Genomic DNA, 19,341 nt, shown 5'->3' on the forward strand with positions numbered 1-19,341 from the left:
CTCAAACTCCTGGGCTCAAGTGATCCTCCGCCTCAGCCTCGCAAAATGCTGGGATTACAGGTGTAAGCCACCACACCTGGCCAATTTATTTATTTTTTTATTTTTCTTTTTTAGAAACAGGGTCTTGCTATACTGCCCAGGCTAGTCTCTGACTCCTGGGCTCAAGCAATTCACTGGCCTTGGGCCTTCGAAGTAGCTGCTACTACAGATGCACACCACCATGCCCAGCTAACAATTCTGATTTATTCTTGATGAGAATGCAATACCCAAACATGACTAATTATAAGAGGTGTCTTATAATAAAGTATTAAAACCTTATATTTGGAAACAGATGCTTAGAATGGTATCTATTAAAACATATTTTCAAATTTAATGTTAGATTTACTAACCCAGTGAAGTATTCACACTTAAGCATTACCATTAAAAAAAAAAATTACAATATGTGTACATAAATACAAATCTTACAAGTTAAATTTTACACATCACCTACCTGTTTGCTTATAAATTGCTAATTCTTGCACAGTTTCCAAAAACTGCCAAAATTTTTCATTACTTTCTTCTGCCATAAATTCACTATTAAAAAATAGAAGTAATCAGTTAGTAGACGGAATTTAAAATGGTTTAGATACTATAAACTATACTCAAGAACCAAATTATATCTACAGCAAAAACAAAAACCCCTAAAAATTAATGTCAAATTACTAATTTCCATTTACTATAACACTGGAAAAAATATACACTGATAATTCTTACCTGAGATATCATTCTCAACTATAAACATATACTCATGTCAGGAAAAGGCTTCATGAGAAATTACTTCTGGCTTTTCCTTGTTCTTAGCAACAACTAAAACATTGACAGTTATTCTATCTTGCCATATTAAATGCCACTGAGAAATACAAGAATGATAATTAAGAGAGAACATTATATAAAGGTAAAGTAGAAAAAAAAGACCACCTGTTTTACATAAACAAAAATTGGTTCTATAAATATTTTACAGAAGTTATATTATCTATTGCCTTTACTTAATTGTGTAGAAAATCTTTTTTATTATTTAAAACAGAAAAGATCTTAATTTTAAAGATAGGAAATCAGTGTATTGCACAATGTCTTTGGCCATAGAGCCCAATGAAATTTCCATGGTATATAAGAAAAAATGGCCAAAGCCATTTAAAGCCTTTTAGAAATAATGAAATAAACGAAAGATTTAGTTCTGCACAGATCAAAACACTAGAGAGCTAAAACAAATAGGGTGAACTATTTAAGCTAGAAACAAAACAGCCACCAAACAGATGGTGCTGATTATCTGTTATTGCCCACCTTATCTTCCTCCCTAGCCTTAGTAAACTTAAACTAATGCTTAAAATAAAAGGAAAGTATTAAGGACATCCACAACGCATACAGATTAACTAATTCTTATGAGTCTGACATGGCCACTAAAAAGGAAAAAGGAAGTGAGAAAGACTGATTAATTCATCAACATAAAAACAACAAGCATAGGAATTTAGAGTAATAAGTAACTTCTAGGAATTTAGAATAAGTAACTTCAAATCAACTCTTGCTATTAATGGCACCAAATCAATGACTTGAAAAAGAAAAAACAGGAAAGCTAAAAGCAGAGGAAACAACGGAAAACACTAAATAGGACAATGAACTGAAAAAGACAGAGATGGTACAATACCTTAAGTAGGGAGAAAGGCTTAACTGATTTGACCAAACGGTTGCAGACATGCTCATATACTGTGCAACCATAGGTAAAAGACTAGTTCCAAGTACCAAAATCTGTACAACTACCTAAGTCTGATCCTTCTAAGTGATCGCCTTAAGAAAGTGTTCCAGCTAACAAGGGAAGTGAAGTACCTCTTCAAGGAGAACTACAAACCGCTGCTCAAGGAAATCAGAGACGACACAAATGGAAAAACATTCCATGCTCATGGATAGAAGAATCTATTTTGTGAAAACGGCCATACTGCCCAAAGTAATTTATAGATTCAATGCTATTCTCGTTAAACTGATGGCAGCAGTGACCCGTCTAGAGTGGCTGCTGCAAAAACGCCAGCTGCAGCAAGGGAGACATGGCCAGGGTTGTGTATTCCATGGAGCTGGTGGGAGCAGGGAACAGGTGAAAAGTCCCATCCCCTTCTGAGCTGGCAGGGTGGAGGGCCCGCACTTCCCAGGCACAGCTGTCCAGACCTGGACATCCCTGTGCTCTTGGGGACTGGAGGCAGGTAGGAGCCCACGCCTCCTACTGAGTTGGCCGAGTGGGAGCCCTGCACTCCCTGGGTGCAGCTGCAACCACCCACCTGCAGCTGTGGACCCAGGAATCCCTGCACTCTTAGGGGTCTGAAAAGCCCCCTGTACACCACAGGCTCAAAAGTGCCTGCTCCTGCTGCCTGGCCTCTCCCTGCTCCCGACCCCTGCTCCAATTGTGGAACAAAGTTGCGCCTGAGCCCAGAAGCTGTCACAACCCAGCTGGGTGTGCATGTGTTTGGGGTAGTGCTGACATGCCAGCCCCCTACCACCTCAGCCCCCGCCAGACTTTGGGCATCAATGGGCATGGGAGGGAGGCCGAGATGGGTCTGGGGACAGCTTGGCACAGGCCTGAAAGTACACCATGATGCAAATAGCCTGGGTGCCATGGACACAGTAGATGGCAGGTTAATGGTGGCAGGGAGCAGATGGGCAAAATGGGATGGGTGCCGGGTGAAGCCTCACCTTCAAGCTAAGGACAACCTGAAGCCTGGGGGCTGGGCTACCTGTTCCACAGACTGGAGTGAGAATTTACGATGTTTTATTCTGGGCCTACCCAGGGCCTCCCAAGGACCAATCAGCACACATTTCCTCCCCTCTGAAGCCCATAAAAACCCCAGACTCAGCCAAACTCAGGCAGATGATGGGATGACCTGCCTGTGGATAGGAGCTACCCATTCCAGGTGTCCTCTCCCAGACATCAGGACGACGTGACTGCAGGTAGAAGCTAGCCACTCCATTTCTCCTCTCTGCTGAGGGCTGCAGACTCAACAGAATGACCTGCCTGTGAAAAGGAGCTACCCACTCCAGGTCTCCTCTCTAGCGACAGCTGCACTCATCAGAATGACCTGACAGCAGAAAGGAGTTACCAACTTCAGTTCTCCTGAGAGCTATACTGCCTCTCAATAACGCACCTCTTTGCCTTGCTTACCTTCCAGTTGTCTACATACCTCATTCTTCCTGAACATGCAACAAGAACTCGGAACCCACCAAATGGCAGGACTGAAAGAGCTGTAACACAAACAGGGCTGAAACACAAACAGGGCTGAAACACAAACAGGGCTGAAACACAAACAGGGCTGTAACACAAACAGGGCTGTAACACAAACAGGGCTGAAACACAAACAGGGCTGTAACACAAACAGGGCTGAAACACAAACAGGGCTGAAACACAAACAGGGCTGAAACACAAACAGGGCTGAAACACACACCCCACTCACTACATTGCAGGCAACGAAAAGGAGAGAAGAGCTGCACCCCTTCGGAGAGCCCAGACCTCCAGGCTCCGTGAGCCAGAGCTGTGACACTCGCTTTGGGGCTGTGTGGTTCCTGGTATCTCCAAGCTTCCAGGTGCCATTGCATTCCACAGTGCCTGCAGTGGAAGCCACCTGCAGTATGTCTGGTCGAGCCACAGTCTTGTACAAAGCGGGCGCCTGTGCAAGTACCCAGAGCTGCCCACCCCACTGCAGCCGGCATTCCTGGCTGTGCGCAGTGGCCGGACCCTGTGCTTGCTCACACACTCATCGCCACCCTGCACCTAGCTCGCCCTTGGCAGGCGTGGGATCCAGGCCAGTAGCACAAGCTGAGCATAGCCTGCTGGGTCGAGTGGACAAAGCAAGCACAATGGGCCTGAGCAAAACTCAGGCAAAGGTGCTACCAGCCATAGAGGTTTCCGGCTGGCAAAGCGAAAACCCTTATCACAGGATCCTTATCCTGTAACAAAACTACCACTGACAATCTTCACAGAATTAGAAAAAAATGAGAAAGAGCCCAAATAGCCAAGACAACCCTAAGCAAAAAGAACAAAGCTAGAGGCATCATGCTACCCAACTTCAACCTATACTACAAGGTTACAGTAACCAGTACAGGATGGTACTGGTACAAGGACATACACATGGATCAATGGAACAGAATAGAGAACTCAGAAATAAGACTGCACACCTACAAGCATATGATCTTTGATAAACCTGACAAAAACAAGCAATGAAAGAATTCCCTATTTAATAAATGGTTCTGGGAGAACTGGCTAGCCATATGCAGAAAACTGAAACTGGACCCCTTCCTTATACAAAAATTAACTCAAGATGAATTAGACTTAAACGTAAAACCTAAAATTATAAAAACCCTACAAGAAAATCTAAGCAATACAATTCAGGACACAGACATGAGCAACGATTTCATGATGAAAATGCCAAGAGCAACTGCAACAAAAGCAAAAATTGACAAATGGAATCTATTTAAGCTAAAGAGTTTCTGCACAACAAAAACTATCATCAGAGTGAACAGACAACCTACAGAATGGGAGAAAATTTCTGCAATATATCCATCTGACAAAGGTCTAATAGCAAAATCCACAATATGCAAAACAAATTGACAAGAAAAAACAAACGACCCCATTAAAAAGTAGGCAAAGGACATGAATAGACACTTATCAAAATAAAACATTCATGTGCCAACAAACATGAAAAAAAGCTCCACATCACTGATCATTAGAGAAATGCAAATCAAAACCACAATAAGATACTATCTCACACCAGTCAGAATGGTGATTATTAAGAAGTCAATAAACAACAGATGCTGGCAAGGTTGTGGAGAAAAAGAAATGCTTTACACTCAATCATTGTAAAAGACAGTGTTGTGATTCCTCAAAGATCTAGAAGCAGAAATATCATTTGACCCAGCAATCCCATTACTGGGTATATACCCAAAGGAATATAAATCATATCATAAATATACATGCACACATATGTTCACTGCAGTACTATTCACAATAGCAAAGACGTAGAATCAACCTGTATCCCCATCAATGATAGACTGAATAAAGAAAATGTGGTATATATACACTATGGAATACTATGCAGCCATAAAATGAACAAGATCATGTCCTTTGCAGGAACATGGATGGAGCTAGAAGTCATTATCCTCAGCAAACTAATGCAGAAACAGAACACCAAACACCGCATGTTCTCACTTACAAGAGGGAGCTGAATGATGAGAACACATGGACACATAGTGGGTAACACCACACTGGGGCCTGTTGGAAAGGTGCAAGGGGACGGAGAGCATCAGGAAGAAAGCTAATGGATGCCGGGCTTCATACCCAGGTGATAGTTTGATGTGTGCAGCAAACCACCATGGCACACATTTACCTATGTAACAAACCTGCACATCCTGTACACGTACCCTGGAACTTAAAAAGTTGAAGGAAAAAAAAGTATTCACTTAAACTTATCCCTTCAATACACCACTGCTCTAAGCACTTTTGGAACTCTTCTGGAATCTCAGAGGCCATTTGCTGGTAACTCATTATTAATCACTGAGGAGGAAACATCCTTGAGACCATCTAAACCAGTTCTGCACCTGGTAAAAGGTAAGATATTACCTTTGAACAACGTTTTTGTTTGTTTGTTTAGGACAGCATCTCCCTTTGTCACACAGGCTGGAGTGCAGTGGTGCAAACATGGCTTACTTGAGCCTGGGAGGTCTCAAGCGATCCTCCCACTGCAGCCACTCAAGTAGCTGAGACTACAGGCACATGCCACCATGCCCACCCAGTTCATTCTTTTGGACAAAGTTTTTTTAAAGGTAACAAACTGGCATTTCCAATTGTTCACTTGCCTTATAAAATATATGGCCCGAAATAACTATATTTCTTCAAAAAATTCCATCCAAAGTTATTTCTATAAAAGGTGTTTTTATACGCACTAAAGAATTTAACAGCAATTATAAGTGGAATTTCAAAAATATTTTCAATAAGATCAACACAAGTAGAATAAATGCAGTTCAGACATACAAATTAAGGTATACATATTGTAAAATGCTAGGCTCTTCAGCCTATAATCACCTCTAGCCAATGTTTTTTTTTTAAGACGGAGTCTCGCTCTGTCCCCAGGCTGGAGTGCAGGCACAATCTCGGCTCACTGCAACCTCCGCCTCCCTGATTCAAACAATTCTCCTGCCTCAGCCTCCTGAGTAGCTAGGATTACAGGCATGTGCCTCCACACCTGGCTAATTTTTGTATTTTTAGTAGAGACAGGGTTTCACCATGTTGGCCAGGCTGGTCTCAAATTCCTGACCTCATGATCCGCCCGCATCTGCCTCCAAAAGTGCTGGGATTACACGTGAGCCACTGCGCTTGGCCGCAAATTTTATTATAAATTTCTTTATACGGGGGACGTACCTCATTCACTTCCTATATAGGACTATATTCAAGTTATGCACTCAAATTTCCAGGATGAACTGAAAAATACCTGTGTGTGTGTGCACGCGCATGTGTATATACACACACATATATACACGCACACATATATATACACATATATATATACACATATATATATACACATACATGTATCTATATACACAAACACATTTACAGATTTTGGTTGGGAAGCTCAATTTCTGGATTTAAAGCATTATTCTTAGAAATTTCCCTTACTTGCTCTCACATTATTTTCCTTAAGTTCCTATCTGCCCAGCTCCTTCAACCTATTCAATGCTCTCCAATTCTTCCACTTCCACACTTACTCTTCTCAACCTCTTTGATTTTCCTACAATTTTGATTTAAGAGAAACATAAACAAATTGAAGGACAGCAGAATAACGAACTGTACAAAATAAAATTTTGGAAGTGCAGTAGTTGAAGAAACTACAGGCTTTTGGCCTGCTACTCTCAAACAATGTGTCACACACAGAAACAGATTTGGTTCTGAAAGAGAGGATCAGTAGATAAAAGGTATAGAGAGAAAGATTTTAGTGTATATAATAAAGGACCTCCTACAATTCTGATTTGTTTACAACAAAACAATAAGGCACATGAGGTAACACTGAGCATCCTCTCTGGATTTTCCAAGGACAAACTAGTTTCCACAAGTAAGGTATATTGTAGAGGTAATTCTGACGGTGGCTTAAAGTATACCTTTTCCTATAAAAAGTATCTTTTGTTGAATTAGCATTATTGAGTGCCTAACTTTTGTGTACTGTACCTTGGTAAAATAAACATGAATAAAAACCAGTTTTGTCTCTGAGGCTCACATTTTAACAACAGAGATTAGCATATACGATACCTTACAATAAGGATTATTACAGAAATACTGGCCAAATGTTATGAGAGAATAACAGAAAGTTATTAATTTTGTCATGGGAAAGTATCAGGCAAGACAGAGTAATATGTTATGCCCACAAGTCATTATCTATGAGGAAGACTATAATAGAATGATATATTACTATCCTAGGGCTACTACACCATTACCCAAGGATCCTCTACACATATTTCCTGGATAACCCCATGTTTATACTGGGCTTCTGCTGTGATAGTTGAGTGGATTCATGAATCACAGGTCTAACCTATTCAGCAAGAGAAATTTATTCTCATCGTTCTGGAGGCCAAAAGTCTGAAGTCAAGGTTTGAGCAGAGTTAATGCAAAAGATTCTAAAAGCTGCCCTTTTTTTGTTGGGGGCATCATTCAAGCCACCCTCTAGCCCCCAACAACCTCCAAAAACTCAACCAATTACAGCATCAATTCTAAGTCCAAAATCTCATGTAAGTATCATTAACTCCATTTACAAATTTTATCATCTAAATCATGTATGGGTGAGACTCTGGGTATGATCCATCTTGGGGCAAAATTCTCCCCTGTCCATCTGTGAAACTAGAAAACAAGTTATGTTTCCAAAATGCAATGGTGAGACAGGCACAGGATGGACGCTCTAATTCTCAGAGGAAAAAAAATAGAAGGAATAAAGGGGTCACTGGTCGCAGGCAAGTTCAAAATCCAGCAGGGCAAATTTCCATTATTTTCCAAAGCCTGAGAATAACTCTCTGTGGCCTGATGCTTCACCCTCTGTGCTGCCTGCCATGGTTCTGTCTGCAGAGTTATTCTTTCTTTCTTGAAAGGGCAGCACAATCTTTACAGCCAAGTAGCTCTATCAGTCAATTTCCTGCCTATAGAATTTTGGAAGTCCAACAGCCTTCTTTTGTTTTGTCTTGTCTGTCTCTTTTGGCCCAAGATGGCAGTGTTTCTAATACATTCCCAAAAACTTTGTAAGACTATTGTATATCTCACCATGAGCCACATCATTACCCAAAGATCCTCCCCAGATCCTTCCTGGATATCCCCATCTTCTTTATACCAAGCTTCTGCTGAGATGGTTGAGGGGACCCATGAATCACATGCTTAACCCATTCAGCAAAAGGTCGTCCTGCCAGGTTCCTGTCTTTCCAGAGCACCCATTCCTAACGCTGAGTTTCCTAGTTGTAGCCCACTTTACGATCTGGATAGGCTGAGAACTTCCTAAATCAAGTGTTGGTTCCTTTTTCCCTACCTGTTCCTTTTTAAATTTATCTCTTTCTCTCACTTTAATATAAGCAACAAGGAGAAACCAAGCAGCACTTCTAACGCTTTGCTTGGACATCTTCTCAGTTCATATCCAAGTTCACCACTTTCAAGCTATTTTCCACAAACTGTAGAAACCAAGTCAGCCAGTATTCTATCACTACATAACAAGGGTTACCTTTCTTCTAGATTCCAATATAGTGTCTCTCACACTTCTGAGTGCGGCCTTCTGAGCTGCAGCCACAACAGACTTCAATGTTCATATTTCTACTGGAATTCTCTTCAGGATGATGTAAGTATTCTCTCTAATGACAGAAGTTTTTTCAATTATGCCCTTTAATCTCTTCTAAGCCCTCAGCAGAATCACCCTTAATGTCCAGATTTCTGCAGTCTCCTCAAGGCAGTGTAGGCTTTTAATACCAAACTTCTCAAAATTATTCTAGCCTCTGCCCAACTCCACAGCTACCTCTACATTTTTGAGTATTTGATACAGCAGCACCCAACTTTTTGGTCCAAAATCTGTATTAGTTTCCTAGATCTGTTTAATAAATTATGAAAAATTTGGTGACTTAAAACAGAAACTTATTCCCTCACAATTCTGGAGGCCAGAAGTCCAAAATCAAGGTGTTGGCAAGGCTGTGCTCCCTCGGAAGGCTCTAAGGGAGAACTCTTCTATTCTGGTGGTTTCAGCCGTTCCTTGGCTTGAGGCTGCCTAACTCCAATTTCTAACTTCACATGGTCTTCTCCTTTTTGCCTGTGTCTTCTCTTCTTCTGTCTCTCAAAATGACATTGGATTTGGGGCCCATCTGGATAATCCAAGATGATCTCATCTCAAGATCCTTACTTACATTAACAAAGACATTCTTCCAAATGAGGTAACATTCACAGGTTCTGGGAGTTAGGATGTGGACATACCTTTTTGGGGGCCAGCAGTCAACCTACTACAGATGCCCCTTGACTTAGATGGAGTTACCTCCCAATAAACCCATTCTAAGTTGTAAATACTATAAGTAAAAAATGCATTTAATACCCTGGTAAACCCATAGTTAAGTAAAAAAATCCTAAATTGAACCATGATAAGTTGGGGACCATTTGTACAAGTGATGAGGTTTGTACATCAGACTGGGGCCAGACTGTGAAGGACCTTAAGGAGCATCACACAGCAGTTCCAACTCTAAGACTCTTGAGGCAAATGTAAAGCCAGACACTGTTAACAAGCAGTCTAAGGCTGCAGGAAGTTAGACTGATTTGGAGCTAAGTGTGAGACCAGATCTACGCAAACAAACACTGGAGAAAGGATAAAGGAAGGGGATCAAAACTAAGCTAGAATCAGGTATTCAATAAAAACCGTTTTAGCCTCCCACTCAAATGGACAGAGCAGCGTGCGGAGTCTTGCATTCTGAACTTTTGCTCTAGAACTACTGCAGGAATAAATCAGAAAAGCCAAGAGAACCCACACACCCTCTGAAGGAAGTGGATTGCTCCTGTGGGACCTGGGAGATACTCCAAATACTCTGAGTACCCAAACTGTGAGAGTGGGAAAGGGGGACTGTCTGCCCCCAAACACACACCCTCACTGGGGAACCCGAAGGTGTATATCACTGGAGAAGATTCTGATCTTACCTGGAGCTGAGTCAATTTAGAGAGCCAAGCAAAATACAGGAGTAGAAGAAGCAGTGGGAAAAGCCCAGTGGACGCTCTGGGTCCCCTAGGAAGCTATTTCTGCCTTGCCTCACAGGGCTCCTTGGGTAGGGCTGCCAGAGGCACTGGGAAGAGGCTACAGGGAGAAGGAAACCTCCAGCTGAACCTTGTAACAATTCCAACTGAACAAGAAATCTCCTGGCCAGAACTTGGGGGAGGGCATGAATCTGGTGTGCCAACTCCATAGGTAGGGAAGCATGACAGCCCTATTTGCATTTGCAGCTGGGAGGCTGGTAGCCTGGGGCAAGCTCTCAGCCCCACCACCTGGAAACAGACTCAGTGCTGTTGGGTGGGGCACGGAGTGAGTGAGACTGGCCTTTTGGGTTACACGGGAGCTGGGTGAGGCCTGTGACTGTAGGCTTTCCCCCACTTCCCTGACAACCTGCATGACAAAGCAGAGGCAGCCATAATCCTCCTAGGAATATAACTCCATTGACCTGGGAATCGCACCACCATCTCCCACAGCAGTTGCAACAAGACCCACCCAAGGAGAGTCTGAGCCCAGACATGCCCTAGCCATGACCCCATCTGATAGTCCTTCCCTACTCACCATGGTAGCTGAAGACAAAGGGCATATACTCTTGGGAGTTCTAGGGCCCGCCCACTGCCTGATGCTCCCCATACTACCACAGCTGATGCTCTCCTGAAAGGGCCACCTCCCTGCAGAAGGCCAATCAGCACAAAAATAGCGCATTAAACAACAAAAAGTGAGGCCCCTCAGAGAGTCCATTTCACCCCCCTGCCACCTTCAGCAAAGCAGGTGCTGGTATCCACAGCTAAGAGACCCACAGACAGTTCACAGGACTCCGTGGAGACAATTCCCAGTACCAGCCCGGAGCCTGTTAGACCTACTGGGTAGATAGATCCAGAAGAGAGATAACAATCTCTACAGCTTGGCTCTCAAGAAGCCACATCTGTAGGAAAAGAAGGAGAGTACTACATCAAGGAAACACCCCATGGGACAAAAGAATCTGAACAACAGCCTTGAGCCCTAGACCTTCCCTCTGACAGAGACTACCCAAATGAGAAGGAACCAGAAAATAACTCTAGTACTATGACAAAACAAGGTTCTTTAACACCCACCAAAAAATCTCACTCACCAGCAATAGATCCAAACCAAGGTGAAATGCCTAATTTACCTGAAAAGAATTCATATGGACAGTTATTAAGCTAATCAAGGAGGCACCAGAGAAAGGCAAAGCCCAATTTAAGGAAATCAAAAAAATGATACAACAAATGAGGGGAGAAATTTTCAGTGAAATAGATAGCATAAATAAAAACAATCAAAACTTCAGGAAACAATGGACGCACTTATAGAAATGTAAAATGCTCTAGAGAATTTCAGCAATAGAATTGAACAAGCAGGAGAAAGAACTTCAGAGCTCAAGGACAAGATTTTTGAATTAACCCAATGCAACAAAGAAAAAAGAATAAGAAAATATGAACAAAGCCTCCAAGAAGTCTGGGATTATGTTAAATGACCAAACCTAAGAATAATCAGTGTTCCCGAGGAAGAGAAATCTAAAAGTTTGGAAAACATATTTGGGGGAATAATTGAGGAAAACTTCCCCACCCTTTCTAGAGACCTAGACATCCAAATACAAGAAGTTCAAAGAACACCTGGGAAAATCAACACAAAAAGATCATCGCCTAGGCACGTAGACATCAGGTTATCCAAAGTTAAGATGAAGGAAAGAATCTTAAGAGCTGTGAGGCAAAAACACCAGGTAACCTACAAAGGAAAACCTATCAGATTAACAGCAGATTTCTCAGCAGAAACCTACAAACTAGAAGGGATTGGGTCCCTACCTGCTGCCTCTTAAAACAATTATCAGTCAAGGATTCTGTATCCAGCAAAACTAATCTTTATAAATGAAGGAAAAATAGTCTTTTCCAGACAAAAAAAAATGCTGAATTTGCCACTACCAATCCAGCACCACAAGAACAGCTAAAAGGAGCTCTAAATCTTGAAACAAATCATGGAAATAAATCAAAACAGAACCTCTTAAAACATAAATCTCACAGGACCTATAAAACAAAAATACAATTAAAAAAATAAGGTATACAGGCAACAAATAGCACAATGAATAGAATGGTACCTCACATCTCAATACTAACATTGAATGTAAAGGGCCTAGATGCTTCACTTAAAAGGTACAGAATTGTAAAATGGATAAGAATTCACCAACCAACCATCTGCTGTCTTCAAGAGACTCACCTATCACCTAAGGACTCACATAAACTTAAGGTAAAGGGGTGGAAAAAGATATTCCATGCAAATGGACACCAAAAGCGAGCAAGAGTAGCTATTCTTATGAGATAAACGTTAAAGTAACAGCAGTTAAAAAAGACAAAGAGGGACATTATATAATGATAAAAGGCCTTGTCCAACAGGAAAATATTACAATCCTAAATATACATGCAACTCACAGTGGAGCTCCCAAATTTATAAAACAATTACTACTAGACTCAAGAAATGAGATACACAGTAACAAAATAATAGTGGGGGACTTCAATACTCCACTGATAGCACTAGACAGGTCATCAAGAGAGAAAGTCAACAAAGAAACAATGGATTGAAACTATACCCTGGAAAAAAATGGACTAAACAGATATTTACAGAAGATTCTACCCAACCACCACAGAATATATATTCTATTCACTATCAGTGCATGAAACTTTTTCCAAGATAGACCATCGATAGGCCACAAATCAAGCCTCAATAAATTTAAGAAAACTGACATTATATCAAACACTCTCTCAGACCTCAGACCACAGTGGAATAAAACTGAAAATCAACCCCAAAAGGAACCTTCAAAACCATGCAAATACATGGAAATTAAATAACATTCTCCTGAATAAGTCAACAATGAAATCCAGATGGAAATTAAAAATCTGTTCAAACTGAACAAAACAGTGACACAACCTATCAAAACCTCTGGGATACAGCAAAGGCTATGCTAAGGGGAAAGTTCATAGCCCTAAATGCCTACATCAGAAAATCTAAAGGTACACAGACAATCTAAGGTTACACCTCAAGGAAGTAAAGAAACAAGAACAAACCAAACCCAATCCCAGCAGAAGAAGGGAAATAACAAAGATTAGAGCAGAACTAAAGGAAATTGGAACCAAAAAAAAAATACAAAAGATAAATGAAACAAAAAGTTAGTTCTTTGAAAAGATAAATAACATTAATAGACCATTAGCAAGATTAACCAAGAAAGAAAAAGAGAAAATTCAAATAAGCGCAATTAGAAATGAAATGGGAGATATTACAACGGACACCACAGAAATACAAAACATGATTCAAGGCCACTATGAACACCTTTATGTGCATAAACTAGAAAACCTAAAGGAGATGGATAAATTCCTGGAAAGATACAACCCTCCTAGCTTAAATCAGGAAGAATTAGATACCCTTAACAGACCAATAACAAGTAATGAGATTAAAACTGTAATAAAAAATTATCAACATAAAAACGTCCAGGACTAGACGTATTCACGGCCAAATTCTACCAGACATTCAAAGAATTGGTATGAATCATATTGACACTATTCCACAAGACAAAGAGGGAATCCTCCCTAAATTATTCTATGAAGCCAGTATCACCCTAATACCAAAACCAGGAAAAAAACATAACCAAAAAAGGAAACTACTGACTAATATCCCTGATGAACATAGATGCAAAAATCCTTAACAATATACTAGCTAACCGAATGCAACGACATATCATGAAGATAATCCACCAATATCAAGTGGGTTTCATAACAGGGATGCAGGGATGGTTTAATATACACAATAAATGTGATACACCACATTTAAAAACAAAAATTACATGATCATCTCAACAGACTCAGAAAAAGCATTTAACAAAATCCAGCACCCCTTTATGATTAAAACTCTCAACAAAATCAGCATACAAGGGACATACCTCATTGTAATAAAAGCCATCTATAACAAACCCACAGCCAACATAACACTGAATGGGGAAAAGTTTAAAGCATGCCCTCTGAGAACTGGAACAAGACAAGATGCCTACTCTCACCACTTCTCTTCAACATAGTACTGGGAGTCCTAGTCAGAACAATCAGACAAGAGAAAGAAATAAAGGGCATCCAAATCAACAAAGAGGAAATCAAATTGTCACTGTTAACTGACGATATAATTATACACCTAGAAAACCCTAAAGACTCCTCCAAAAAGCTCCTCGAGCTGATAAAAGAATTCAGCAAAGTTTCCAGACACAAAATTAATGTACACAAGTCAGTAATCTCTTATATACCAACAGCGACCAAGCTGAGAATCTAATCAAGAACTCAACCCCTTTTACAATAGCTCCAACAAAAATAAAATACTTAGGAATATACCTAAAAAAGGTGAAAGACCTCTACAAGGAAAAAAAACTACAAAACACTGCTGAAAGAAATCATACACAACACAAACAAATGGAACCATAACCCATGCTCATGGATGGGTAGAATCAATACTGTGAAAATGACTATACTGCCAAAAGCAATCTACAAATTCAATGCAATTCCCATAAAAACACTACCATCATTCTTCACAAAACTAGAAAAAAAATCCTAAAATTCATATGGCACCAAAAAAGAGCCCACATAGCCAAAGCAAGATTAAGCAAAAAGACCAAATCTGGAGGCATCACATTCCCTGATTTCAAACTATACTATAAAGCCATAGTCTCCAAAACAGCATGGTACTGGTGTAAAAACAGGCACATAAACCAATGGAATGCAATAGAGAATCCAGAAACAAACCCAAATACTTACAGCCAACTGATCTTCGACAAAGCAAACAAAAACAAAGTGGGAGAAGGACACTCTATTCAAAAAAATGTGCTGGGATACTTGGCAAGCCATATGTAGGAGAATGAAACTGGATTCTTATCTCTCACATTATACAAAAACCAACTCTCAACGGATCAAGGACTTAAATCTAAGACCTGAAACTATAAAAATTATAAAAGATAACATCAGAAAAACCCTTCTAGCATTGGCTTAGGCAAGGATTTCATGACCAAGAACCCCAAAGCAAATGCAATAAAAACAAAGATAAATAGCGGGGACTTAATTATACTAAAGAGCTTTTGCATGACAAAAGGAATAGTCAGCAGAGTAACCAGACAACCCACAAAATGGGAGAAAATCTTCACAATCTATACATCTGACAAAGGATTAATATCTAGAATCTACAAGGAACTCAAATCAGCAGGAAAAAAACAGTCCCATTAAAACGTGGGCTAAGGACATGAATAGACAATTCTCAAAAGATATATAAATGGCTAACATGAAAAAATGCTCAACATACTAATGATCAGGGAAACACAAATCAAAACCACAATGCGATACCACCTTACTCCTGCAAGAATGGCCATAATAAAAAAATTTTTAAAAAATAATAGATGTTGGCATGGATGCAGCGAACAGGGGACACTTCTACACTGCTGGTAGGAATGTAAACTAGTATAACCACTGTGGAAAACAGTGTGGGGAAGTCCTTAAAGTACCAAGAATAGATCTACCATTTGATCCAGCAATCCCACTACTAGGTATCTACCCACAGGAAAAGAAGTCATATGAAAAAGATAGTTGAACATGCATGTTCATACCAGTACAATTCACAAGTGCAGAAATGTTGAACCAATCCAAATACCCATCAATCAACAAGTGGATAAAGAAACTGCAGCATACATATGATGGAATACTACTCTGTCATAAAAAGGAATGAATTAATGGCATTCACAGCAACCTGGATGAGATTAGAGACTATTATTCTAAGTGAAGTAAGGAAGGAACGGAAAACCAAATATCTCATGTTCTCACTGATATGTGGGAACTAAGCTATGAGGATGCAAAGGCATAAGAATTACACAATGGACTTCGGGGACTCAGGGGGAAAGGTTGGGAAGAGAGGGAGGGATAAAAGACTACAAATTGGGTGCAGTGTATATACTGCTGGGGTGATGGGTGCACCAAAATCTCACAAATCACCACTGAATAACTTACGTAACCAAACACCACCTGTTCCCCAATAACCTACAGAAATGAAAAAAAAATTTTAACTATTTTACCATCAAATACATGCAACTTATGTGGAGTGGAGTCTCTTTTTAGGGCCACATGCTGTTGCTGTGGTGCATCCATTAAGTCATTGGTGTAAAACTTCATTTTTGCTAAGAGAAAGAACTTTCTAATTTTACTCAACTATTGGAATACTAAGGGGCAAAATGCAATAGCCAGAAGTTTTGTCCTGCAGAGTAAGTGATGGGTAATGAACTAATTAATGAACTAATTCCGTTGGAAGGGATTCCGGAAAAATATTACCTTGCAGGAAGCTGCCCTCCCCATAGCAAGCCTAGGAGCTGATGGTATGATGTCATCATGACGAAACTAGGTACTTCAAGCACTGTCTGCTGAACAGAACTGCCTACCCCAGTGGAAGCGCTTGCGTTAAGTGCCACGCGTAAATGCTAATACATCCCAACAAATTAAAGCAGAGCAAAGAAGCTTTAAAAACTGTAGGTAAAGTAAGACCTGAGGGGGAAAGGAACTGCAAGTTAGTGCTGCACTGGAACCGAGAAGCCGCCCCCAGTCGGGAGGGAAGGAGGTGGTGATGCTCAGGGCCAGAGCGGGGGCGTCTGGAGAAGCCGGGTGGAAGCCAGGAGACACCCACTGCGAGCACGAAGAGAGCGCGGCTGAGGGTGGCAGGGCCCACAGCCGCCCGGACCAGGGCCCGGCCCCTACCCACCTTGCCTCCAGCAGCAGCGGGGTCTCCGGCCACTTCGCGGCCAAGTGGGCCGTCACCGACTTGGACGCGGCGACCGTCCCGGCACCGAGCTGCGAAAGCCACAGCGCGGTAGAGCCCAGGAGCAGCTGCACCACGTTCGTGGCCTTCGCTGGCGCCATGGCACGGAGACAAAAGCGCGAGTCCCTCGGACCCAGCACCCACAGTCTGCGGCCGCCACGCTTCGGACGGCTCTTCCCGGAGCGCTACTGCCCACTTCCGGTGGGGGGAGCTGGAGTCCGTTACTGGGTGCCGGGTCCGGGCCGGCGCATGCGTGTCCCGCTCCGGCGCGGTTTAGTGGGTGCGGCCTGGTGAGCCCACGCCAGCCGGACACTGGGCCACGTCCGAGCCGCCGGGGCGGCGCCGGGTTGTTGAGCGGCGTCACAGATGCTCCCACGGGTCCGATCCCGGGACCCTGGGTTCTCGGACAGAGGCCTTAGGACACTGGGCGGGAAGCGGGCTCTCCAGACCGAACTAGGGCTGGCTAGAGTTGCCGAAATCTGGAAGCAAAGTCAGGACCACTTGGATATTGTCCACCTTTTACATAGGAGTAAAATAAGGCCTGTAAAAGTTGAAGTCCCCACCTCACGCAGTTCTCAAGTGTTACTACAGATTGGAATCACCTGGGAGAGCTTTTAGACCACCGCCGCCGCCAAGGCCACGCCCCATTCCTGAGAATCTCGGGACGGGGGTGAGATGCGGCATCAATAGTGTTATTTAAAATCCGCAGGTGATTCCAGTGTGCAATCATGTTAGGAAACCCGTGACTTACGGGTGGCTCTCAAACCGAATCACTTGCTTGTTAAAACACTGCAGAGTGGCGGGCCTCCCCACAGTGTTTCGGATTCAGTAGATCCCTTGTGGGGGCCGAGAACTTGCATTTTATTTCTGCCAAGTTCCGAGTTAATACTAGTGGCTAGAAATCACACTTGGAGCCTTTTCCATTCGAAGGTGTGGTCCAGGGTAGGCACAGGCTGTGAACTCAACAGAAATGCAGAAGCTCAGGCCCTGCCCCAGACCTAATGAATCAAGATCTCCAATTTAACGGAAACCACAGGTGATTCCTATGCACATGAAAGATAGAGAAGTGATTTAGAGGATTAATGTAAACGTGCACAGAAAAGTGCTGCTAAGCCTGAGCATAGTGGTTCACACCTGTAGTCCCAGCATTTTGGAAGGTCGAGGCGGGAAGATCGCTTAAGCCAAGGAGGTCCAGGCTGCAGAGAGCGGTGATTGCGCCACTGCCCTCCAACCTGGGCGATAGAGGGAAACCCTATCTCAAAAAAATTTTTAAAAAATTAAAAAAATTAAAAGCCCAATAAGTGATAGTTGTTTTGACAGAGTAAAATATATGGTAAAATAGTTTATGGGACGCACGGATTCATCGCTTTTTTTCTCTCCTGTTACTCCTTTGCCCTGTAGGGAAACTGGATCTCTTGAAGTTGCAGAAACATAGTCATTCCCTTTTTTCGTTTCATTTGCTTAGTCAGTACCCTTCCTTAGAAGACCCTATTCCACTAAGCAATTCTACGAATTTTCAGAATAATTTCTCACTTCCAAAGTTTAGCCTTCATTTCCTGATTTATCCTACTTGGTATGATCTATCCTTCCTTTACATTTCCTCTTTATTGTAACTGCCTTATAGCACTTAAGTTCTCACTTTAATACTTGAGTACGGTACTTAATTTATTTCTCCTGTGAGAGATGGTATATTCCCCCAGAACTCATGCCTTGTTCATCTTTGGCATCCCTTGCAGTACCTAGCACAATACTTCACATGTTATTGGGGACTCCATGAAGATTGAAGAATCCTTGCTTTATGGAAAGAAAGTAGAAAGCTAAGGCAAATGCGCTTCATTTCTATCCGTAGTGTATACGAGAAAAATACATTACGAATCTTTCACAATTATTTGCTTTAATTAATTCCCCATTTCCACTCATATTTAGATCGAAATTTTTATTGAGATTGTGGGATTAAGGAAATAAAATATTGGCAGTGAATGTCTTAAATGTCAGCATATCCAATGGGCTGCAAATCTTTAAGAAACAATTGGTCATATAAAAGGCACATTAAATAGACTATTAAAGGACACTAATAAAATGTATATTAGTAAAAATTTCAGTATATGTGAATTCAGAATAGTGAGAATGCTCATTTCTCTTTTAAAGAGAATAATATTAATCCAGGCCATTTATGTATATATTTGTTATACATTTTATCTTACATGGTGTTCTCCTAGAAATTTTAATTTGG

The 19,341-nt window shown here is 41.5% G+C and overlaps 1 protein-coding gene across 2 annotated transcripts in view; it reads right to left on the reverse strand.

Annotated features, from left to right (window-relative positions):
• UGGT2 (UDP-glucose glycoprotein glucosyltransferase 2) overlaps positions 1–17,298 on the reverse strand; it is a 244,134-nt gene extending 226,836 nt beyond the window's left edge. For both annotated transcript variants that reach the window (XR_013407674.1, XM_015121325.3), the window contains exons 1-2: positions 17,052–17,298; positions 491–573 (exon numbers count right to left, since the gene is read on the reverse strand). Coding sequence is in view for 1 of the 2 variants with exons in the window: in XM_015121325.3 (XP_014976811.3) it covers positions 491–573; positions 17,052–17,209 (241 nt within the window). In the remaining variant the exon portion in view is untranslated. The remainder of the gene's footprint in view (positions 1–490; positions 574–17,051) is intronic.
• Positions 17,299–19,341: the final 2,043 nt, after the last annotated feature.

The sequence above is a fragment of the Macaca mulatta genome, chromosome 17 (assembly GCF_049350105.2).
Source record: "Macaca mulatta isolate MMU2019108-1 chromosome 17, T2T-MMU8v2.0, whole genome shotgun sequence".
In the NCBI taxonomy this organism is placed as follows: Eukaryota; Metazoa; Chordata; class Mammalia; order Primates; family Cercopithecidae; genus Macaca; species Macaca mulatta.